At 39.7% G+C, this 25035-nt stretch overlaps 1 protein-coding gene across 1 annotated transcript in view; it reads right to left on the bottom strand.

The window, feature by feature from the left end:
- Window positions 1–25035, bottom strand: part of LRP6 (LDL receptor related protein 6) — a 113760-nt gene that overhangs the window by 74428 nt on the left and 14297 nt on the right. The window contains 1 exon segment of the mRNA XM_036401559.2: window positions 24194–24587. Within this exon segment, the coding sequence (XP_036257452.1) occupies window positions 24194–24587 (394 nt within the window).

The raw sequence follows: 25035 nt of genomic DNA, 5'->3' as shown, positions 1-25035 counted from the left end.
TTTTCCATTCCTACTGTAAACAGCTAAATATTTAGTACTTGGATTCAATTTTTATGTAAAAAGTGGCTATGCATACTACAGCAACTATTACACACCTGGAATTCTGAAGTTAAAAATCAATTAACACAGCTTTAAACCCAGGTCATTAGCTTTTTCTCCCTACAGGTTTCTTTTGCAGGTCACTCACAGCTCTTCAAGTAAGAGCCACTTGCATACAAATTGCTTCCAGCACAGAGATACATCAAAAGTGGGAAAAAATTCCAAATCCTTGCCCTAGTACAAGCCTCATTCACAAGGCACACAAAAAATGCCCACCAAATATTACACTAAGGGAAAAACCCCAAGTATGTTTCCAGTCATGCATGACTGGTCACAGGGTCTCTCACTTTCATAAGTTCTGGTCCATTAAGATATTGGAGTTAATGGTCCAATGATAGCTTTAGGTTATGAAGTCCCATCCTTCTTGTTTTTCTCTCTTCATTCTGCCATTGTTTATGCTCTTGGACCCGACATTTGGATTGGTTGTCCTTGGTCCCCAGCTAGAGAAGGAATTGTTTTGTGTCCCTACTCTGTGAAGAGAGCTTACTATCCCGTAATATGAAGCTCAGAACTGCACACTAAAGCAGTACAGAATCTGAAAAATATAAAAGCTAAACCTGAGGCATCACTACTGATGATCTTTGTTAAAAACATCTTGATACAACCTCCCAGAACTACTGCACTTCAACAGCGAGGACCAAGCAGAAGAAATATCAACTTAATGATTAATAATTTAATCACAGAGAAATTGCATTTCCCAATATGTAAACTTGTGCCACATTCTGCCCTGTAATCTTCATGCTAGGCAAGATCAACTGTTCTCTAAAGTAAAACTGCAACAGGAGTGCAAGAGGAGAGGTGCTGGTGTCAGCTGCCACAGAACTCCTTCCTGACCACTGACATACAAAGGTGGGGTGCAGTCCTTTTTCCACTACAGAATTGCATTAGTGGCATGACTGAGTGGAAGGATGCAAATTCTCGAATTTCTCATCCCTCAAACCACACTTGATTTATTATTGCTCTCCCACTATATCCCTGTTACACCCAAAAGCAGATGTTTTAGCACTTGGTGTAACACTGGTCCTCTCCACTATAAATTAGTTGTTTCTCAAGCGGACTGAACACAGCATCTATTTGCCATTAATGCAAGTCCACCAAGCAACCATGATTCACTCTCTTGGAATCAGGACAGCATTAGCACTGTTTTATTGAAGAGGATAAAGCACTTGTATTCCAAAACTCTTACAGTCACAGTCTTCAGATTTGCAACCAGGCTGTAACTTACTGTATAACTTACAGGTTTTGCTGTATATTATTTCTTCTTAAAGCAAAGTATGGTTAATACATCTGTCTTCTGGGTTTTCCTTTGAGCTTACATCTTTCATGGAAATGTGTAACATGCTCAGCCAGTGCTTGTAGAAAAACATAAACAAAATCCCCCATGATGTGTACATATGTATGGATGTTCTTCCCCTCAGGAGCTGAGCTTATGTCCACCAGTGATCAAATCAAATCCCAAGCGCAACAATTTCTGAAAACTGACCGCATACACTTCCAAAAAAATTGTCTTTTGCTCTACATTTAATTTACTCCTTTCATATCAGGTCCCCTTTTAGTCTGTCCATTCCATGGTCTGCTTCAGATAATACTTTCCTTTGTTATAAGTCATGAACAGTAATCCCTTCACGGTTGTTATCCAATTTTACCAAAGGCTTTAATCTGCTTATTGACAATAACTCTTTAACTACTCTTCTCTGAACTGAATTGTAGTAAAATGGATCTCCAGTTCTGCAACTGAACAAAAAACCCCAAAAACCCAAACACATCAACAAACAACCCAGAGTTTAGAATCACCACTGAGGACAAAAATATGTTTAGAAAATCAATTATATGAAGCAATTCAAACAGAGTATTTCTAATAATATACACAAGTGGTAGCAACAGTAAAAATTTCCCCCAAGTGTTTAAGAAATATAGATGGTTAATTGATTCAAAAGAGACTTAACTCTTTATAACCTTGCTCTTCTTCTGTTCCATGGACTGCTGTGAGCTGCCAGGATAGGTTGGTTTTGCAGGATTAGCAGTGAGGAAACAGAGGACCAGCCCTTTAGATAACAAATGGCACAGGGACTTGTGACACAAGGAGGTGACCAGACACTCAGAGACAGCAGTGACAGCCCCCAGACTTTCCTGCTCTTAGACTGAGAGGGTATAAAAGGCCAGGGTTTCCTTTGTTCAGGGCCTCAGTGCTCAGAGGCACTCAGCTCCCTGTGTTATTTAGCTATTGCACCAAGATAAAATAATTTAAGGATTGACACCTGTGACACTGTGCTATGGGAAACCTGGTCTGCCTGGGTGAGTGTGGGGCTGCAGCTGCAGGGAAGGAGGTTTGCTCCGAGCTCAGGTAGTGCAAGAGCTCAGGTGGTGCCAGAATGGTCCTGGATGGTCCAACAAGGAACTTCCCTCAACACCAGCCATTAAGAGCTTGATAGAATCACACCAATTGTATAAAAGGCATGGCTAGACCACAAAGAAACTCTGTTACTTGGTAGTGGAAACAATGCATATTTAGCTTAACTTTACTAATTAAAAATGCAAGAAAACAGGCACTGCAGCTTTGTCACAACATGAGGAAAGAAAATTGACTTACTGACAGCAGTAGATATCTTCTAATCAACTCCCTTTCCACACCAGCAGCAATACCAATCCCTGAGTCACAACTCAGAAATTTGAAGAAAGGGGGTAGGGGTATCAAGGTACTTTTTCCACCTCGAGTCTAATTGACTCATTTCTACAGGATCAACTGAGTGAGCTGACATAACTACTTGCTTGAGAAAGGGCTTTTCAAGCACAGCAAGAATTCATTCTGTAAACAAGCCCTTTTCCAGGATAGTATTCGATACCATGCTCTGTACTCAGGGAAGCTAAGAAGCTGAAATTCCAAGTAATACATAAAATTACATGGTTGTACATACTGATGACTTTATTATCCCCTTAAGATTTTCAGTATAAAAATCTTCTCAGAGCTCTTCAGTGCTCCTCTACACTGGGCTGCAATGCCTAAAAGAAGATTTTCCAAAGCAAATTCACACATCAGTGTATAACAGCCATGAGGACTCCCATTAAAAAGGGGATGGGGAGACTCCACACCCTCTCTGGGCAATCTGTTCAGTGCCTGGGCACTGCCCAGGGAAGAAGTTCTGCCTCATGTCCAGGTGGAACCTCCTGGCATCAGCTCCTGCCCGTGGCTCTGGGGCCATTGCTGGGCCCCCAGAGCAGAGCCTGGGCCCTGCTCTGAGCCTCCCTGCAGGCAGGGACACCCAGGGCTGAGGGCCCCTCTCAGCTGGGGCTCCTCTCCAGGCTGGACAGCCCCAGCTCCCTCAGCCTTTCCCTGTCAGGGAGATGCTCCAGGCCCTAAATCATCTCTGCAGCCTCTGCTGGCCCCGCTGCAGGAGCTCCATGTCCCTGCTGTGCTGATGATGCCAGAGCTGGACACAGCTCTCCAGATGTGCCTGACAGGGCTGGGCAGAGGGGCAGGATCACTGCCTGCCCTGCTGGCACTGCTCTTCCTGAGGCACCCCAGGCTCCCACTGCCCCTCTTGTCCCCCAGGCCCTGGCCCAGGGACAGCTCGCTGTCCACCAGGTCCTTCCCCACAGAGCTGCTCTCCACCAGATCAGCCCACACCTGTACAAGTGCTCAGGGCTGCTCCTGCCCAGGTGCAGGACCTGCATCTGCTCTTGGTGAATGCCAGAGGGTTCCTCTCTGCCCATCTCTCCAAGCTGAGTCCCTCTGAAGGGCTGCACAGCCCTCAGGGCCCTCAGCTGCTCTTCCCAGCTTTGTGCCATCAGTGAACTGCTGAGGAGGCATCGACCCCTCAGACAATCCCTGATGAACAAGTTAAACAGCACTGAGCTCAGAACAGAGCCCTGGAGGACACCACCAGTGACAGGCCTCCAGCTGGACTCTAGGCCACTGATCACAACCCTCTGGGATCTGCCACTCAGCCAGTTTTCTGTCCACCTCACTGTCCACCCATCCAGCCCACTCTTCTGGAGTTTGGCAGTGAGGATGTCATGAGAGGCAGTGTCAAAAGTCTTGCTGAAGTCAAGGCAGACAATATACACTGCTCCACAGCTACCATCCAAGCAGCTGCTTCACTGTAGAAGGCAATCAGGTTGGTTAAACATTACTCACTTTCAGTGAACCCATGCTGACTGCTCCTGATCACCTTATCTTCCATGTGGACAGAGGTAGCCCCCAGAATGAGGCATTCCATCTCCTTTCCAGGGATTGAGGTGAGGCTGACTGGTCAATAGTTCCCAGGGCCCTTCTTCTTGCCCATTTTGAAGAACTGAGTGACATTTGCTTTCTTTCAGTCCTCAGGCACTTCTGATCTCCATGATCTCTCCAAGGTGATCATGAGTGGTTTCACTATGATCACCTTGGAGAGGTCATGGAGAAAGCAAGATTACCCTCTTGTTCAGTCTTTTACATCACATTAAGAAATTGTCTAATAAGCTCACATTTATGGGGTTTGCTTTATTGTAGGGGCATTTCAGTTTTTCAATTCAATTGTTAAACTATAGTAATTCTTCAAAATAAGAACATACATTTTTCCTCCATTGTTTTCACAATCCATAGAAGCAACTGTACTCAGCAAATCTGGCACTGAAACAAATAGTTATTAATTCTAAATAATCAGAGTCCTTTGAGGGTAAGTGGCATTAATCACAAGGTCCAATTTTAAAACCCAGTTTCAAAGTGTGAGCTCACCAGCTAGACTTCTCAAACAAAAGGTGGAAAGAAGTAGCTTTTTGCAACTGCTCTGACTCAGCCCAGGAGTCAGAGGAGAAAGGAGAAAGCCACCCTGCTCCAGTGACTGCAAAGGCAATTGAGGTGGCTGTAAAGGGAGTTGAGGTGGCCAGCTCAGCTCAGGGAGTTGGGTACCTAAGCATGGCAAAAGAATATCTCCCCTCAAAAATTGCTTTCTGACTGTCAAACAGAAAGAAATAGGATTTGTGCCTTTCTTGAAGTCCCAGATAACAGTGAAAGAAATAAGGCTGGCTTAGAATTCTTGGCAAGAATTGAACTTTCATTTATATCCTAATGAGAGATAACCATGTGGGTTTTTTTGCTCTTTTCAAAGGCAAAGAGTTATCCATCCAAACTGATGTCACTGAGGCACTTATACCTGGACTAAGTGAAGTCACCAATTTCTGTATTTAAGCAGGGCTATCATCTCCTCTGTGGATAGAGAGGTATGGAAACTTCTGTCAAGGCAGAAACTAGAGGGTTTTTTCAACACAAAACTCATGTGACAGTGTTCACAGGGTTCTTGGATGAGGCAAGAGACGAGAATGTTGACTCCATGTTCAGAAGGCTTGATTTATTATTTTATGATATAAATAAATTACATCATAACTATACTAAAAAGAAATAGAAGGAAAGGTTTTGTCTCTCAGAAGGCTAGCTAAGAATAGAATAGAAAAGAATGATAACAAAAGCAGCTGGCTCGGACAGAGAGTCCGAGCTATCTGGTCTGTGGTTGGCCATTAATTGTAAACATTCAAAATGGCCCAATCACAGACACACCTGATGCATTCCACAGCAGGTTATTTGTTTAAACAGGTTAAACAAATAACCATTGTTTACATTTTGTTTCTGAGGCCTCAGCTTCTCAGGAGAAAATCCTAAGAAAAGATTTTCACAAAAAGATGTCTGCAACAAACCCAAGCAAACCTTTCCTAGATTATTTAAATAAAGTTCACATAAAGAGACTGTTACAAGAAAACATAGTAGAGATCTATTACTTTTTCTGTTGTGCATCCCCTGCAATGAACTGGATGTTGACTCATGTTGACTAATGGGCAAAACCCCTGAAAACAAACAGAAAAAGCCCATAAGAACTTTCTCTGTGAACAATGGAATGAAGACAATTTGATCATGTAGAAAGAGGCACATCAAGCTAGATTCCTTGAGTTTAAGCTGTGAATACTGCTTTTCTCAGCTGCACAAACCTCAGATGCATAAATCTGTAACCTCAGAGGAGCTAATGAAAAGTACCACAAAGTTGTGCAGCAACCCTTTCCTTTGCACTCTTCCATGTGACCCAAGGTCAGGAGGGAAAACTGCAATCTATCACTAACAACTTCTGGCTTTTAATCACATGGGCAGAGGTAGCAAGAGGCTCTAGATATCCATGCATGAAATATGTGGAAAGCTAGACAGCCAGCAGAGTTCTTGATTAAACTTCTTGGACAGAGCAACATTAGCTCCTGTAGTATTCTCATGGGAGTGGCTTGCTGCTCTTTGGTTCAACCCTCCATGGGAAGCACTAATCTGTGCATATTTAAGACAAAACTATCAGAGAAAAGAGGTATTAGTTTGCAGAATAGCCTGTCACTAACTATGCCACTCCACCACAGCAGTATCCAATCCCCACACCACTAAGCAGCTGAAACACTCAGCTAACAGCTGCTCTGACAAGACTGGAGTGCTACACGAAGCCCATGAGCTATTTATTTTGGCATAAAGTGATGCTACTTCTTTTCTGTTCTCCCAATCCCACCTGTAGAAGCAAGAATGCATCCTGTGCTAGAAGCTGATGGAGCAAGAACATCTAAAAAAATTATTAAAAGGGTCTGTTAATAACTATGTATATTTCCTCTTTTGCATCTGCTCCTATATTTAAAAGCAAACTTTCACAAAGTAAGCTGCTTAGTGCTGAGACAAAAGATGAACAAATCAAAAAGTGAATTAGAAGGCTGCTGTAGCAATTTAATGACATTGCTTTTGACAAGTAATAAAGTTAGATGTTTCTGCATTTCATAGTGTGGACTTTAAGCCAGCAAGAAAATCAGACCTTTAAATAAGGATACCATGTAACTAAAGTGTCTTCAAGTCTGCAATAACCTAAGACAAAAACCACCAGTGAGCAAAAATTACACAACTGATATGACAGCTTAGTGCCTATTAAAAGAAAGATTGCCTATGAGAACAGCAAACAGATAAATACCATTCCTGTATGTCAACCAGATTATACAATGGAAGTATACAGGTCAGAGGCACTGGAAGCTAAAACTTCTGCCAAGGGGAAGAGGCTCTATCTCTCTTTAGCTGCTTTGTTTGTATCTCATGAAAAAAGACCTCAAACCTATAGTTTTATCACCCTCTTGGCCTTCTAGGGTCTACAGGACAGGTATAAAAATTCTAGTGAGCCTGACAAGCCTCGATCCTGCCTTCCATCTAGGCAACAGGCAGTGTAAGACAAACCAGAGAGCCAGAATTGAGGAAGAGCTGACAAAGTAATGAGGACTGGGGATGTGGAAAGGGCAGTATGTTTTTTTAGAAGTAGGCATTTCACTATCATCTAAGCATTGCTTAGTTGTCACTGCAGTGGAACAGCATGTGACAATAACATTTAAAACTGAAATATCAGTGTGGATAGAACACCTAAGAAGAGTAAGATCACAATGCTGCCACGGCTGAAAATCCTCATCCACCTTATCAGCTACCCACTGTGGAACGACTGGAAGAGAGCAGGAAACTCAAGGCTCCCTCCATGTGACCCAGGATGTCAGCCTTATGGAAAGCTGTCAAAACAAATGTTCCACCAAAAATGTCGATTTTGATGAATCAGCATTCCAACTAAAATAAATGGTCAGATAATTCTACACCAACTTCAACTAACTGAAAATCCTTTAATGAAAGCTTTAGCTCTTACTTCACCATTTAGTGCAGTTTATATGATTTATCTCTTCATTAAGAAAAGATAAATCATATAAAATTAAGACGGTTCAGCACCTCTGTTTCTTTATATGCAGTTCAGCAGCACATTAGCACCATGTTTTATAGTCATAAGGATGCAGCAATGGCAAAGAATGCTTTTATCACAAGCATTCCTAGAGTTCATCTCAGAATCTCCCAAAGCATTCCCAAAAGTGTTTACCTTAATTCTAGGTTTTGAAAGACATTTTTACTTTTGCCTTTTTAATTCATCTAAACTGTTTGACAAGCAGTGCTGTTAGAATGAGTACATAACAGCACAGCTGCTGCTCCACACATTTTAAAACCATCACAAAAGGCTGGCACAGCTTTGGCCCAGGCCTATCCCATTCAGGCAGAGAGAATCTCAGTACCTCTTCCAGCAGGAATCTGCAGGAGTGGAAGATGAGAAAAAGAAAAACAGAGAACCACGTTGTGCTCACAAACCAGCTAAATAACATCAAATGTTTTGAAAAAGAAGGTTAAGTCAGAAATAGTGATTTGCTCAGGATTTGTCATCAAAAAAACCACCAAAACCACAACAAAGGCACACAAAGAAGAATCAGAAACAAAATTCTCAGTTATCCACCCCTTGAAAAATGTTGTAGTACACAGATTCTCTGCCTGATACACAAATTACTCACTCAGCTATAGTGAAAGGGCAGACTGCACCACTACTAAAACTCTTGTCTTTTAATATCACATCACTAAATATGTGATGTTTTTGTAAAGTTACATGCTTGTAACTATTGCCATTTCAGGGCATATAGTCTTCAACTTAATCAGTACCTAAACATTCCTTATCTAAAGAAGTTCTGAAGCTCAAATGATGCAATGCTACCATATACAGTTATTTTCTACACACTGACTTCCTTGTGTAAACCAGCTGTTGGCATGTTCAGAATTATTTCAGATTATGCTGTCTGGATGCCTGATACTTTATATCATGGCCCACTCTGCTGCTCATCACAGGAGCTGAGCATTCATTATAGCAAGAGTTACACACAGAAACCTTCCTTTGAGACATCATTTGTTTATCTATGCAAGTGGTTTGACAGCTTTTAACTTAGATTTAATAGCATCTCACCCTCAACTAAAACATTCAGTTGCTAGATTTCCTGACTTCATTTCCCAGGTTACATTTAGACCTTTACGACACCAAAACCTCTCAGCCTGTGCCCTTTTGGGTGACAAACCATCAATTAAATGCTCTCTTAAGAAATTGTCTATTTAAGGCTCTGTGCTGTGATTTTAAAGCTGTCATTGATATAAAATATAAATATAAAATATATTATAATAAATATATTTTATATTTATTATATAAAACCACTACCCACCAACTCAGAACCGAGTGCACATGACAACAGATAGCTCCAAGCAGTCCCTGGTTCCAGCCCAGCAGCCACCATTTCCATGTGTTGGTGTAACATGACTCACACAAACATTCCACAAATCACACAGCTAAGTGTTTCTATGCAAAAAAGAACCTACACATAAAAAAAAAAAAAGTGCCTAAGTCTCTGTGAACAGCACTCCCAACAGAGTTTGCATTTACCTTACTCACAGTCACCTTGGCAATGGTCACAGATTTTATTACTGAAAATACACATCAAAATGCCAATTCAATCAAATGGTAGTTTTCTTCTGGTAGCAACAAAAATTTGTCTGTAGGATTATTCAGCTTACTTATGCTGACATGTTTTGCCCAAAGAGATAAATAAAAGAACTGCTTCCTCTAAACAAATTCATCCAATGCACTCTGGAACACGCCACGAGTGACAGAGACAAAACACTACAATGCACACTAAAAGCCTGAAAGAGCAGAGGGAACTCTTAAAATGTGATTGGCCAAAAAAAAAAAAAAGGTTTGCTTCCTCTTATGATATGTGAAAGCAACCCTACTTCTTACAAGAAGAATAGTAGTAAAACACTTATGTTGAAAAGAAGTGGCAGAAAGGAGGAAAAACAGAAGTTGGTGTTCACATGTGTTTGTGAAAAACACCTTTATCAGGTCACACTGTCTTCACTACTACTTATTTTTATTTAATGTAAAACTTCCTATCTTCTCACTCCACTTTCATACCTTCCCACTTCTACCATGGTGATAGACACAAACTTAAATTCCGTGAAACTTGTGAAAAATAGACCAGGACCAAGATAAAACTGAATTCTGAAAGAACCAATTCAACTCCTCCACTACTAAACTGCAGTCATACCCTCACTGAAGGGCAGCTCTGCCCCAAACCAGAACGCTGTCCATGCCCACTACTACCTCCAAAATCACCAGCTGACTACAGAGAATTTCAGTTTCTGAAAACAGCTTAAAACACCTTGAATCCTAAAGAGGGTAACAAATCTATCCACAGAAAAAGTAAAGGAAAAATAAGACACTCTGAAATAAAACTGGGCATGGCCATTCCTGTCAAACAGTTCCTACTGCTGAAACACTGAATGAGGTGTTGTAATCAAATTAACTATATAACAGGGCATGTGAATTGCATAACCCAGTCTACAAATGTCTAGGTGGAGACTGCACCAGGCCCTAAATTACCACTTTCTTAACTTACATGATTTCTCATCAGGCATAGAAACACAGCTACATTAAAATGGTGTTGTCTTCAGTTATGGAAGACAGGGTAATTCTAGGTGAAATAAAACTATTTAAAGTCAAAAGCTTTATGTACACAGTTTGCCTAGGAATTTTTGTTGACTTTCTAGATATATATTAATCAATAAATCAATATCATTCATATCTCATTATGATTTTGGAGCATTAAATGGTTTTATTTTTTTCCTTAAAACTTCACAATTAGTGACACAAAGAAAACACCAAACCATCTCTGTGAAGATTAGTACACAGCTCTCAACAGTATTGAGAAAATAGAGCCAGTGACTTTGTAATTCCAGAGGGACAGGCTGAAATGAAGAAACAAGTCATGTAATATCTTCAAAGTCAGACATAAAAAGGCTAATTGTTCCCATTGATTTTTCTTATTGTTTCATAAAAAAGGACCCAGAACTTTTCCATCATAAGAACATTAGTCAAGCATTCACTCAATATATGTTTGACAAGCTTTGTCTTACATTCATGTGAATTTCTTGACCATGCTCCCACCAAAGGAAACCTACCTAGAAGCAATAGAATATCATGAAAATGGCAAGTTTCATGGTTCACAAGAACCATACATTTGCCACAAAGATACATGTGCAAAAGAAAAAAAGTAGCCATTCCTTCTGTTGAAATGAATTTTTAAAAACTTCAAGCATAAAATTAATTACATACTTGTTTCTAATTACGTAGCTTAGGCATTTTTCAAATTCCCAGCTAAACTCTACTTCATTAACCAATTTTGGCACATACATAGGGGAGAGCAGTCATCACACTGTTTTAAATGTGATTTTGGTCAGAAAAAATTCATAGATTAAGCTTAATTGTATCCTTTACCATCTCAAGGGGAAAACCCTTGAAGTTCATATTCAGCACTTCCTGAAAAGGAGTTTTATAGGGTATCTAGGGTCCTGTACTAAGAAAACAATCATTTAAGTCTGGACACTGGAATGCCACAAACTCTTTGTACAAAACCAGAGCTCTCTACCTTAACAGCATGGTCTGCTGTTACCACTGCTATGGCAAAATAAGGATTAATACTGTGATTTTATCTGTCCAAGCTGCATGGTCTACCACAACAAGCCAGCCTGAAAAACCAGACAGGTGACAGGACAGATTCTAAGGAGCATCTTAAATATAGTTGGGAAAGTAGAACTTGAGAAAGAAAAGCACTCAAAAAGCCACAAGCCCAAAGGATATTCCTAATGCTTACATTACACACATTCCCTGCAAAAGCTGATGGCAAAGCACACTTTGAAAGTGGGAAAAGTGGATGGTGTACATGGTGGAGGCAAATGGAGGGGAGAGAAGGAAAGAAGAATGGCACAATTAGATGATCTTGATAAATATGTATTCTAAAAAAGTCTCATCTTCTTCAACCTCAAAGCCCACATATTTGCTTATAACTAGGTGTTTTTAATGCAGAAACTTGACTGAGTAACCCTATTTTCAAAATACTGCATGCTTTTCCATTAGCAGAATTTTTTCTTTTAGTATATTTACTCCATAAATTTAGTTTATAGATAACTGGCTCTGCAGATTCTTTCACTGTGACAAAACATTTTCTTTTCCCTAGCTAAGCAGGTAGTTGTACATTTAGGAACAACAATCCCTAATCAAATTTAGTCCTGAAAATCAGCAATAGAAGAATGATGCCAAGCCACTCATGAGTTTAAGATTAGACAGGCAGTAGTCAAGGCAAGGTTTAAGCATCAAGTAATTCCCATAGATGACTTTCCACTAGATTTCAGGAGTGTTATCAAGCCTGTTTAATTGTTTAGGGTCACTGTATTTGTGTTGTCTTTTCTTACCTTAAATATAGGACTTCTGTTAGTCTATGAAGAGCTGCCAGGCAGCATGTTCCAATATGACAAATTTTACTTCTGATTTTTATGAACTTACTTTTAGAGTATCTTAGGGAGTTTCTCTCTCCTCCATCTTTTCCAAACATCCTGATAGCTGTTCCAATCCCTTAGCTCCAGGACCACAAAGTGTGAGGTGAAACAAGCAGCAAGGAAGGATGCTTGTGAAGGCTTCTAGATAAAAGTCTAAAGGCTTTGGGGACTCTGAAATAATTACACCCAAACCAAGCTGTTCTGCAACTACATTCTGTTTTTAATGGTTTGGCTTCTGTAACACATTTCAGGCACTTCTTATTCATAGATCATTTGGTGTATGTACTGCTAACATTATACTGGTGAACTCTGCAGATAAAATATTCAGCAGTTGTTTGCAGAGATCACTCTTTGCAAGCAAAAGAATGACAAAAAACTTTGAGCCAGAGCTCAAAAATCTAAAACCTCCCACCCTGTTGCACAGGTGGCCCTTGGGCACCTGGAATCCTATTCACACTGGAGAAAATGTCAAGGCTATCTCTTTATGGATGACCATAAAGCCCCAAAACACAAAAATTACCAAGCCTTTCTCCCAGCCACTGCTTGGCTCTATTTCAGGTGTGTCCTGCTGGACATTTAAAATTGCTGATGCATAGAAGTCCTCCAGGTTCTGGATTCTCCTTTTTTAATTTTCATGAGCTTATTATCTGTGTGTGACAGCAGCCATTTTATTCTGAAGAGGGATGCAGAGAAGACAGGACTTGCAACAATAGGGCCACAGTTTAATGAGAATCTGCCCCAGACAGGGAAACTTGTGACTGCAAGCAAGGAGAACCTGTTTACATTTCATGGCTATCAATAAGGCTGCCCTTTGTCTACTTAAATAGTGGGCAAAATGCTCTGGTTATACAAGCTGATGAAAGATTACCATTTTTAATTACATTAAAACAAATACATTTATATTAAGGACTCAGCTTTCCAAGTCTCATTTCTTTAAATAGAAGAACATTATTTTATGCAAGGAGACAATTCTTCTCAAGTTAAGTAACACATTTCTGTCAAACCTCAAGAACACATTGTACTTTCATGCTTTCATAGTATCCATCATTTAAATCCAAATTTGGTTTGTAGTTATAAAATGTTGATTAGGACTATATAATTTATTTAATGCTAAAGCTTTTAGTGGTTATGAGCAGCAATCAGAGCTTTACTAAAACAAATCTCTGGTTACAGTGCTGACTGGTTGGCCAAGCCATGCTGCGCCTGCCAGCTCAGCACTGAGGGCTGGCTTGGACACCACATCCAGCAATGCTCCTGCTCAGCCAAGAAATTGCCTGTACACGTGTTGAGAGACAGGGCAACAGAAATGCTCAGCCAGAACCTCCAGCTACCACTGCTGGCCACAGTAAGCACATTAAAAAATACTGATGATTAAAACAGCATGCCATCCTATTGCAATAAAACAACAAATTGTTTAATCAGGAAGGCACAGTAACATTACAGCCCAACCTGGACTTTTTATACAGCTAATAGAGCATTTGTGTGACATCTCGTGATCAGGTGAAGCACCAGTTCAGCAACATAAGCAGGGACAATAAAACCAGACAGCTCTGGACTGTTAACAACCGCTCAAGCTCCATCACATTTCAAGTGTTTTCAGTAAGAAATAGGCATGTTTTGGTTTATGTATCTGAAAGTTCTTCCAGGATGTACTTACAGTTCCTCTACATTATAAACTATATAATCCTCTGGAGTAATTTCCCTCCCCTGCTTAGTTTTTACACCAGGCTAGCCAGGCTTATAATCAGATATAAACCTGTACTTCACAGAAATTTTTTTTGCATATACAAGAAAAATGCATGCTAAAAAAATCATAGAAATATCAAAATAGTATCTTTTAGTACAAGAGTAAGTTTGTCAGAATTTAACCTGGACGTTAGATCATTATATAAGGCACAGTTTTAGTCTATGACAAACATCTTGTTTATAGTAAAGGAATCTGCTTCTACTCGAGAATTAAAGACATTTATATGCTTTGCTACAATACACAGCAAAAGAATCACACAAGCTTACACAATCACACAAACAAGACTATTTTCTTGAATTTTAAGGGAATTTTTAAACAATGGGCTAGAGCAGAGATCTTACTTATCCTTTGAATAAGAAAAGCAAGTTTCACACTTAACACAGATTTATTTAGAAAAAAGCTCTTAGACTTAACAGTGCTCTTAGCTGCATAATTTCCTATCTTTACTACTTCTTGCTTGAAGTGACAGAGAAAACTTAATACAACTAATACTTTATGCTGAAACATGAAATTAAGATGTAAAAGTGAGAAACTACACGGTTCCCATGAGAAATGAAAATGAGAAATGAAAATGTAAAGTATGTGTTAAACAACCCTGGGGAAAGAAAGGAGGCGGGGGAGGAGGGTGGAAGAGAGAGGCCCAGAGTGCTGACTTTTTTTTTTTTTTTTTAGGAGAGTGGTATTAGAAGGATTCTAATTAAACCATTAAGGTCCAGAAAATGTATTACTATTCTTTATATTTCCACTCATTAGTTCAAGGGGGAAAAAAAGGGTTCCATATTTATGGACACTTATGGTTTGCTGTTTGTGTTTGGTTTTTTGGTCGGGGTTTTTTTGGGGGGTGGGAAGGAGATGTTCTGTCAGTTTGTTTGGATTTTAGGTTTTAAGGTACAAACCAATTAGACTGTTTCAAGTATGAGATACAATTAACTAGACACAGACACCACAAACACATATTACATATACATTCTCACCCACACATATGCATTTAAAGTACACAGTCTAAAATCTAGAGCAATACCATGGGACAGCATCACTGGCTGATCTAAGTGACTCTGCTCACACTGACAGGGCTCAGGTTTTTTTCTATTGCCTTCCCTTATTACAGAACACCCACAACTGGGCCAAAATGCTTTAAAAACAACCTAGAAGGGGGAACCCACTACCAAAGAAACAGACTAACCAGAAACTCACAACTTAGAAATTACTCCTTTTAACTCCTTTTTGCTGTACAGCTATAGCCTTTCTCCAAGTGTCAAGCAGAAATCCAAAGCAGTAATTTTTGTCTTGCTCAAGCTGATTTTTAGGGCATATATACACAGATCCTAAAATGGTAGAATAGTACTGGTTCAGATATAGGCTCAACTAACAGCCCTGACATCCTGTAATGTGAACCAACTCTAATCTGCTCCTGTCCCAGGGTCACTGCACAAGTTCTCAAAATGCTTATTTAGGTATTTTATTAGGCCACCTCAGCATTTGTCCCTGCTATGTCCTCCTTTCTCACTGGCTGCACTGTAAAAGCTGCATGTGCTAAACATCCTCCATACAATGTATTATCCTGTAACATTTTATCTGACCACTTTACAGAGATGTCAGAACTGGAACACATTCATTCTCCACAGGGACAGTCTTATTTTTTCCAGGAATGCAGCCAAATAAAGATGGTTCTTCTACAGACTATTTTCTTTGTTAATAATGCCAAAAATTCATACAGCTGACTGCTCTGATTTTCATTTTTTAAACACGTGTAATCCATAGTTTACGTAAAGAATATTATCAGTCTGTTTCAAAAGAAGGCTAGCAAAATAATTTATCAGCTTTCTTCAAGAAATGAACCATAAATCAATCCTTTTTTTGTCAAACACATAAATCCAGTTATCAATGTCCTCCAGAGGAACAAAGGCAACTTTCTGCTCCACTTTCTACAACAGAGACCAAAACCTTTCTTCTAAAGTTTGGACCAAACTTTACACCCTAAAATGAACACATTTCAGTAACTCCCCAAAACATGGATGGAGGGCAGACCCAATCCACAACCAACCAGTCCTACTTTGATTTTAAATGAAGGAAATGTAAGATTTCTTCATCTGTGCACCCCATGAAAAGGCCAGACACCACCACGCTCCTCTGACCTGCTGTGACTCAGGCTGGTCACAGCTCTGCACAGCTACAGATGCCCCTGGTCAGCTGTACAGGTGTATTGGCTGACACAGCACAGCAAGAACTGGGAGTATCACTTCATTTTATGGCAGAAGGTGTGTTTGTGGTGCTGCAGCTCACCATGAAAGGCATGAAGATGGTTGCAGGATGCACAAAATAGTTCAAACCTCACAGCAATGAGTTGTAATCACTAAAGGCTAATTTTGTCTTCTGGTGCAGATCTGCCTTAAGACACACTGTGTGCAAGGCTCATCATAATTTCTGAAAAAATCCCCTCTGTAATATCCTGCTTTGAGATAGTCAAGAGATTACAAACAAAACTTTTTTCCAAGATGAATTATGAAAGTAATTCCTTGTGATTATTAAGCTCAGTCAGCTGCAGTGGTTTTAGTGAGCAATCACAAGCTCCCGGCTACGGCTCTTAACAGCTGTCATGGATTCTGAAGTTATGATTTCCTGACAAACACTGCCAACTTATCCAACTTCCATTTGGGGGAGGGAAGGATTATTTGTAGAGTTTTTGGTTTGTTTGGGGTTTTTTGACTTTTTTTTTTTCCACTCTGGCCCCTTCCTCAGAAACTGCAGGGACTTTTTTAAAGCCTCTCCACTTCCTTCACAAGCAATGCTACTTTGGACTTCTCAAGCAAGAACATAGAATGAACAACTTACCAGATTATAACTCTCTGCTGTAAATTAATATGGTCCCTTTGAGTTCTTGTTAAGTTATTAAAAGTTATCTTCATATTTTCATTTTTAGAAGTGTGTGAAAAAATATTTTTCATTAACATAATGCATAATAGAAGCTTAAAATCATGATTTTTCTTTTTTAAAATACAACAGGTCTTCATAGTCTAGACTTGGATGCTAAATTATAATTGCAGGGACTGAAAATGCAGATACAGAAGCCTGCCCAAAGACTCATCACCAGATGTTATTCATGCAGAGCAGAAATTACTACCTCACTTTAAATACTTCATTCTAACTTATTAAATAAACACTGCATGCAAATCTGAAGTATACTTTGATACATGAATACTTTATAGCAAGATGCATGAAGTTAACTAATTCCTGTCACCCTTATCACTACAGCACTGACCTGTTAAAGGACAGGACAAATCCTACTCTTGAAAGTCGCCTTAAATTGCCAATAGAACATCATTTTATACATGTCTCACCCAAACAAGTCTGAAGCTGAAGATAAAGTGGAAAAAAAAAAGCCAAAGAACTGAAGTGCTCTGACAAACTCTACAGTGCTGCAAGATGCCATTGACATTCACAGGAAGGTTTGCAGGAGCTGGAAAGCACAGCTCTCAACTGATCCCCTCCACAAGTCTTGTTTTCTAGCCCAAGAACTGAATGAAGGAGGTAGGGATGTAAGACTATTTTCAAACTTGCCTACAGCTAAAAGCATCTACAACTTTGTTATACAAGTCTGTAAGAAAAATGTTTGTCCTGCACTAATCAATTCTGTGCATTCTGGTTTGATTTTTAGCGAGCCAAATCTCTCCCATCTCCTCCCACAAGGAAAAAACTAGGTAAAACAAGTGCAAAATAAAGAAAATACATCAGCAATCATGTTCCTCTGAGCACTTGGCAACCTCTGGCAGTAGGGTGAGGACAGGCAGACAGTGGCAGTAACATCTAAAACCAGCACAGCAAGATTTACAAGAGAGGTCACTCTCCAAGTCCTCACTGTTTTAAGTATGTGGGTTTCTGGTTACCTTCCTTCACCTCCTCCTTCACACAAGGAGAAAAAAGATGATGAGGAAGAAACTAACATTTTGAGCAGTGCAATAAAATGACACCTTTACAATTTCTGCATCAATCCTACCATAGGACTAGAAACTAGCATGGACCATACAGGACCAATCTCAAACAAACTTTGCCAAGTTTTGCCTGTCAATGAGATTAAAACTAAGCAAAAAAAAACCCCCTAAATAATAACACACAACCCCCTAGAGTTAAAATTCAAGGCTATTACAGTAAATTAATAATGTCTGCTCTTGTTCCCAGTAGCCACAAAGACCTTCATAGGACCAGGAGCCAAGCTCCAAAGAGCAGCCGTGGAGAAGCAAAGGGAGCTATAGCAGTTCTGGGGCAGGAGATGGCAAGAACATTCCAGATGCTGTGCCAGGCTCTTGGCAGTATAATCCTGGCCTAGGCAACCTTCTCTGCTCTGAAAGGCCATGCCTGGAGATTAAGGTCAACCAGCAGAGCAAGGATCACCCACCTATGAGTGACAGCAGAGATGCATTTTAGATCTTCCCAGAGCTACATGCAGCCCCAAGAGGCAAGGTAGGCCACTCCTGGTGCAGTTTCATCAGGACAATCTCTGCAATGCTGTTGCAATCTTTAAGTAATGAAAAAGTACCTTGTGGTTTGTTTAATATCCCAGCTATTACCCGAATTTAGTGATGTATTAGCAATCATCAACATCATCTGATCAACAGAGCCTCCTTAGGTGAAGAAAGATGAAATACACCTTATAAATCTCTGTGCCATAATCAGAGGAGTCTGCAGATTTCATATCACCTGCCTACATGTCACCTGTAAAACCTCAAAATTACCTCCTTGGTACACAGGCCAGGCTGTACAGCAGATGATCAGCTGAGTGCACTGATCTGTCACCTGTGAAACATTACTGTCAGCAGAGGAACAGCAGAAAGATTTCCAGTCAGAAATCATCTGCTCAAGGGAGAGGTGGCATCAAGCAACAGAAGGTATGAAGCAAAGCCTTCAGTTATTTGCCTTATTTTTGCAATTTACATCCAAAGTGCCATTTTATGTAATGTTAACTTGCCTGAAAGCAAAAATATACTGTACAAGTGAATTTACTGAGAAATCCTGATTTTTTTTTCATTTTTAATTTTTTTTTCCCCAAATCAAAGGTACTGTAACTGGTAATAGAACTGTTCATTTCCCTTTTCTTATTCTGTTGTATAACATCTATCACTCAGCAGAAGTACTACCACTTCCCACAAATCTTTTGTTGCAATGCTAAGATGTAAGCCCTGCTCTGCAGTTGCTTTTGTGCTTGACATGCTCAGACACCAGTTTTCAACTTCCAAAAAACCAACAGAAGTAGGTCCATTTAAAAAGTATATGTTCCCTGCAAAATTTTGCATGAAAAAAAATGCAAGTGTGCTGGGGGAAGGGTACCCATTAAACCTGAAGATCTTCCCCAACATTCAAAGTACTTCATCCAGAAATCAACTTCAGCTGCCATAAAAAGCATTGTAGCTCTTTGTACTCTAATTCCATTCATTAACCAAAACCCTTTACAACCCAAAAGTTTTACAAGACCTTAACAATTAAGGTAACTCTATATAGTCACTTGATTTAAAACATGTACTGAAAAGCAAGCAATTAGTCACCACTTCTAGGAGACACTTAAAATTCCCTTTGTGGTGAACAATACACACATAAAAGTGAGAAAAGCCAGCTCATTCTGATAGTGCTCCTCATGAAGAAAGTTGATTGTCTACAGGGTAATTTCGGGGGAATTGAAACTATGATAATGAAGTCTTTACCATAAGGACAAAAGGGATGCTCAAATTAAAAAGCAAAAATAAACAAACATACCAACCCCTCAACAACAGAAAACCCCAAGACAACAAGAAAATAGCAGTACAAATATATAATACTGCACTTTAAAGCAGTACTTGCTCAAGAATCTGGATATGCCTTTTTTTTTTCATCTTGAGTGCTCAAGCAGAAAAATCTCTTTTCTACTTGCTCAACTTTCATGTGAGCTGCTCTTAAACACAGTGCTCTCCTGCACTTGGTGATCTAACTCCTGGTCTTCTCCTGGAAAAAGTCACCACTAAAGTGTCAGTGTTATCCCCAGCTGAGATTTTATTAGAAAGGGTCTTGTGTTTAACACCAGTCAGGGAAACAGTTCCAGAAAGGATGGATAGGACCAAGGAGCCTTCCTGGAACCTGCCAGCTCACTTCAAAAGAAGGCTAAACTAACACCCCATTCCCCTCACCTTCATCTTGGGCCCTTCTCTCTCCTGCTACACACAGAGCATTTTATTGAGTATCAAGACAAGTAAAGCAAGGAAGTTGTAGTGTATGAACATGAGCCATGAGAAGCTGCAACCTCAGAGTGTACAAAGGAGATGGCCAGTGAGAAGAATATAGATGTTTCAGATTGTAATGCCTTCCGACAGAAAATAAAACAAAACAAACCCAGACTTGGCTGATGTGCCTCAGTTACCCTATAAGAAATATTTTCCATTAGTAAATCCACTGCATTTCTTATTACTGGACATGGGAACCAAGTCCAGCTTGTACTCCAGTATCTCAGTTACACATAGAACCTCACACACAATCACCTGATGGTTTTGGCAGTGAAGTAAAGGCTGCCCAAACCCCTTATACTTTAATGCCTCAACTGTTTCTGTAATGTGCTCTGAAAGAGCCCAGTGACATTGCTCCAAAGCATCATCAAGCAGTGACCTTCACAACCCTGGAGTACCCTACAGCAGCAGCTGTGAGAAAGACCAGAGCACTGGTGAAACATTGAAATTTTACTAAATTTCACTATGTGGGACACTTCCAAGAAAATGCATTATTCATCACTGTGTATCTCTGCTAGCTTATACTGTTAACATTTCATTTCCAAGTAGGCATTCTCATGTTTTCAGCAAGACAGAGACTTTTAATAAATATACATCCAACCCCAGAAAATACTAATAGTTTGGGACTTACATCAGCTTTCAGCTTTTTCATGAAACACTTGATGCATGCTACGTTAGATAAACTATTTTTCACAATTTAACTTTGATGAAAAACTGAACTAATTGGTAAAGATGACCTTAGTGTAAGTTTTGCTGCTAAATTATTTCTTTTCATGAATTGCAAGTTTAGAAAATTTTATCTGAAACAAACATCATCTGAGCATAATAGGAGGTGGATTAGACTGCAGGAAAACATGAGGGGGTTTGCTTTTCCAGGTTTCATATTTTATTAACTGCTCTTAGAATTTTTTATGGCTTACTCCTACCACTATTTGCCAGGCAATATCTTGAAACCAGAAGACAATTACAGGACTAAAAAAAAAAAAATGTAAATACTAGTGAAAGAAGCATCCGTACATGAACAGTTTGGGGAATTATTTTTCTTTTTAAATTTACATCTCTGTGCTCATGCCACTCTTCCACTTATATTTCAAGCTTTGGAGGGTATTCTGAAATGAAACTAAATTTATTAAAAGCTGAAAGGTTTTCTGCTATAAAACTGCATGTGAGAACTGCAATTTTTGCACCTGCAATATGGTAAACCAGAAAGTGGATTTACTGCTGTATTACCTTCTTAAAACATACCCTTCACGTAACTTAGAAAGTGACCTTCCAATATTTGGAAGAAAACCTATTTTGTCCTTAAATTACAGTTGTTGGAGGGATTTTTTTGCTTTGGTCAGAGGGGTTTTGTTTGAGTTGGGGAAGGGGGTTTGGTGTTTGCTTTTTTTTGCTTATTTTGGTTTAAATTTCAGCATATTTTTAGAAGTGTTTACTCCTACTGCTTTAACAGATCATCAGTATGGAGAAAGTTACAGGTTTGCTTTACTTTTGACCTATTTCATTTGTCTTCTTGTATTTTCCTCTTGGTGTAAAGTATTAAGAAAGAGTAAGGAGTGTGCAAACATCAAGTTGGGATTACTGAGCATACTACTCTGCACGTTCAGAAAATACAAACACTGTTCTAAAAAAGACCAACTGGCTCCACAACAGAGTTTTACTCCTAACCAACAAGAATCTCATTCTCTCTGGTTACAAGCCAAATCAAAGCCACTTTAAATGTGGGCTTCCTTCCTTTTTCTTTCACTTTCAGGATGGTGGGTAGAAAATACATGAACATTACACTTTCTTTATACTCTTAAAGAGTTTTAGAATCTAATAAAATACACCTAACACTATCATTGCCTCCAATTTACAAGTTGGGAATACATGGAAAAAGCATACATCCATACTTTTGTTATTTCCAAAGCTTGAAATATAGGTACAAGAAAATAAACAGATCTTCTGTTTATAAATTGACAAATAACTATTCAAACTGTAGAAGAAAATACTCAAGATATAGTGTTTCTATGAAGTTCAGGAAAGAAGTTGTGTTTTGCAGAGATTTTCTTCTTTTGGAGGAAAAAAGCCAAACAAAAATTAGAATGCAAAGAAATGGCAAGCAGTGAAACACAATTCTCATCTTTCCAAAGAAACAAGGCACTAATTTGTTGCCCCCCCAAAAAAAGAGTTGACTGAAAACCACATGTGAAATGGCAGTACAACAGATTAACTTGCTTGTTCAAGGAAAAAAAATGTACAGTAAAAACTCGTTCCATTCTACAGATATAAAATATTTCCAGAAGGTTACATAGCATCAAGGACATTCCATTAGAATTCCAATTTGGCTCTCCCAAATGCTTTGTCACAGATGACTGCCTTTGGGGTACCCTCAAGCCAGCCACTCGTGTAGCATCACCAAAACTCCACTGAATTTTCCACTGTTGGCAAACGCTGCTTTGTCCAAAGAGCAGAGCAAAAAGAGCCACATCCAGGGACTCAAATGGGAGCTGAGAATATAACATCAGTTCCTCAAGGAGCTGAGACAAAACCACAGCATTTTTAAAACAGGAGTTCCCCCAAGGGTGGGGAAAGGAGCCTCTCTTGTAAATTTTCTGATTAAGCTTCAAAACACATCTCAAGTTGTTATTAATACAGTATGTTGACTTCTCCTATTTCTTCAGATGCTTCAATAAAGCATGAATATCAACATTGAGTAAAGCTCCAAAAAATTTCATTTCCTGACACTTCAGAGAGGCACAAGTCTGTCTGTTCACAGGCAGCTGACACAGCTTTTTAAAGCAGATTTTATTAAATTTTAGGTTAGAACTTCTCCATTTCTGCTAATCTTCTGCACTACTGCCAAACTAAGTTTCCAGTGCTGTTTTCTAAAATCTGATGATTCCTGATTGCTCACAAACCAATATGAATGGAACTTCACAAGTCTGCAAATCACACCATTAGAAAGAGAAACAAATGATGCAAAATGGCTTAGGATAACTTTGACAACAGCATTTGAAATCATTCAACAAACAAGTGTTATAGTAGCCTCTTTGAGCCAGGTCTCATAAGCTCTCAGAGGTCTAGAACACACCCAAGATACCTCAGCTACCCTTGGAGGCATAAAAATCAGCAGGATGGCTTCTGTTGCAGTGTTGAAAATAAAAAGGTTTAATAAAAAGGCAAAATAAAAACCAGAGAAAACCCAAGCCAGGTGGCAGAGGTTCTTGCTCCTGGTAAAACACCTTACAAAAGCGATTAGTTTCTTTGTTCACTTCTTTTTCTAGTAAATTGCACAAGTGGGACTTTTTGGCTTCTGCCCAACTAGCTATCCTTAAGTCTGAGGTGAAGTCCCCTAGTGAAGCCATGATATTTTCTGAAAAATCCTTTCCTTAGGATTTTTTCTCCTGAGAAGCTGAGAGGCCTCAGGAACAAAATGTAAACAATGGTTATCTGCTGCTGTGGAATGCAGCAGGTGCATCTGGGATTGGTCTCATGTGGTTGTTTCTAATTAATGGCCAATCACAGTCCAGCTGTCCAGACTGTCTCAGTCAGTCACAAGCCTTTGTTATCATTCCTTTTCTATTCTTAGCTAGCCTTCTGATGAAATCCTTTCTTCTATTCGTTTAGTATAGTTTTAATATAATATATATAATAAAATAATAAATCAAGCCTTCTGAAACATGGAGTCAACATTCTCATCTCTTCTCTCATCATGGGACCCCTGTGAACACCATCACACCCCTAGGCCTATAAGGTGGCTTTGTCACCTAATCAAAGAGAGAAACTTCTGGGCTTCTTTCCTTTTTGAGGAGACAAGGGATAGTTTTGTCACTCCGTCAACAAAAGGCACAGTCCTATAAACAAGAAACAGTACAAACTTAGGTATTTGTAACTATTTTAAAAAAGACTTACCCTCTTGCAGGATCTAAGGCAATCGCTCTGGGTTGATCCAATTCTTGCCAAAACAAAACTTTCCTCAGTGATCCATCTAAGTTAGAAACCTCAATCCGATTTGTTTCCGAATCTGTCCAGTAGAGTTTCTCCCCCAGCCAGTCACAGGCCAGCCCGTCGGGCGACAGAAGCCCAGAAACCACCACGTTTTGCACGCTCCCGGACCTGTTGAACTCTGTCCTTTTGATGGCTTCCTCGCTGACATCACTCCAGTAAATCAAGCCCTTGAGGAACACGAAGTCCACGGCGGCCGCGTCCTCCAGGCCGCCCACGATCACCGTGGCGTTCTCCTTGCCGTGGGCGGCGTCCACCAGCCGCAGGTCCCGGCGGTTCGCGTACAGCAGCAGCGGGGCAGCTGCACACGGGACAGAGACGGGGGGACACACAGACAGACAGGTGTTAGCATCACTCACATTCATCACAGCTTGCACTGTCAGGTCATCTGTAGCTACAGATTTAAGATATCTTTACAAAATTAAGAAATAACGGAGAGCCGTTTTGAAGTTTGACTAAAAAGCACCGACTCGAACCTTTTCAACTTGGTTACGAGTCTTCGTAATGGGCAGCTCGCTATTCTGGGTTGTGCATTATTAAAATAACATTAAAGAAGAAGGGAGAGAACAAAGAAAATGGAGGTTTGAAGTGCCCAAATGACACTGCTCTGTAGAGAAGGATCAGAAAGACAAGAATAAAGCAGTTTTCTAAGCACTCACGACTGGCTCACTTGAGCAAGGATTACTTTTCTTGATAGAATTTAGTAATATGCACCCCATCTCCACAGAAGCATAATTCATGTCAAGCTA

Source organism: Molothrus ater, chromosome 5, assembly GCF_012460135.2.
Source record: "Molothrus ater isolate BHLD 08-10-18 breed brown headed cowbird chromosome 5, BPBGC_Mater_1.1, whole genome shotgun sequence".
Lineage (NCBI taxonomy): Eukaryota > Metazoa > Chordata > Aves > Passeriformes > Icteridae > Molothrus > Molothrus ater.
The sequence above is the reverse complement of the archived record's forward strand: the minus strand, read 5'-3'. Positions and strand labels throughout refer to the sequence as shown.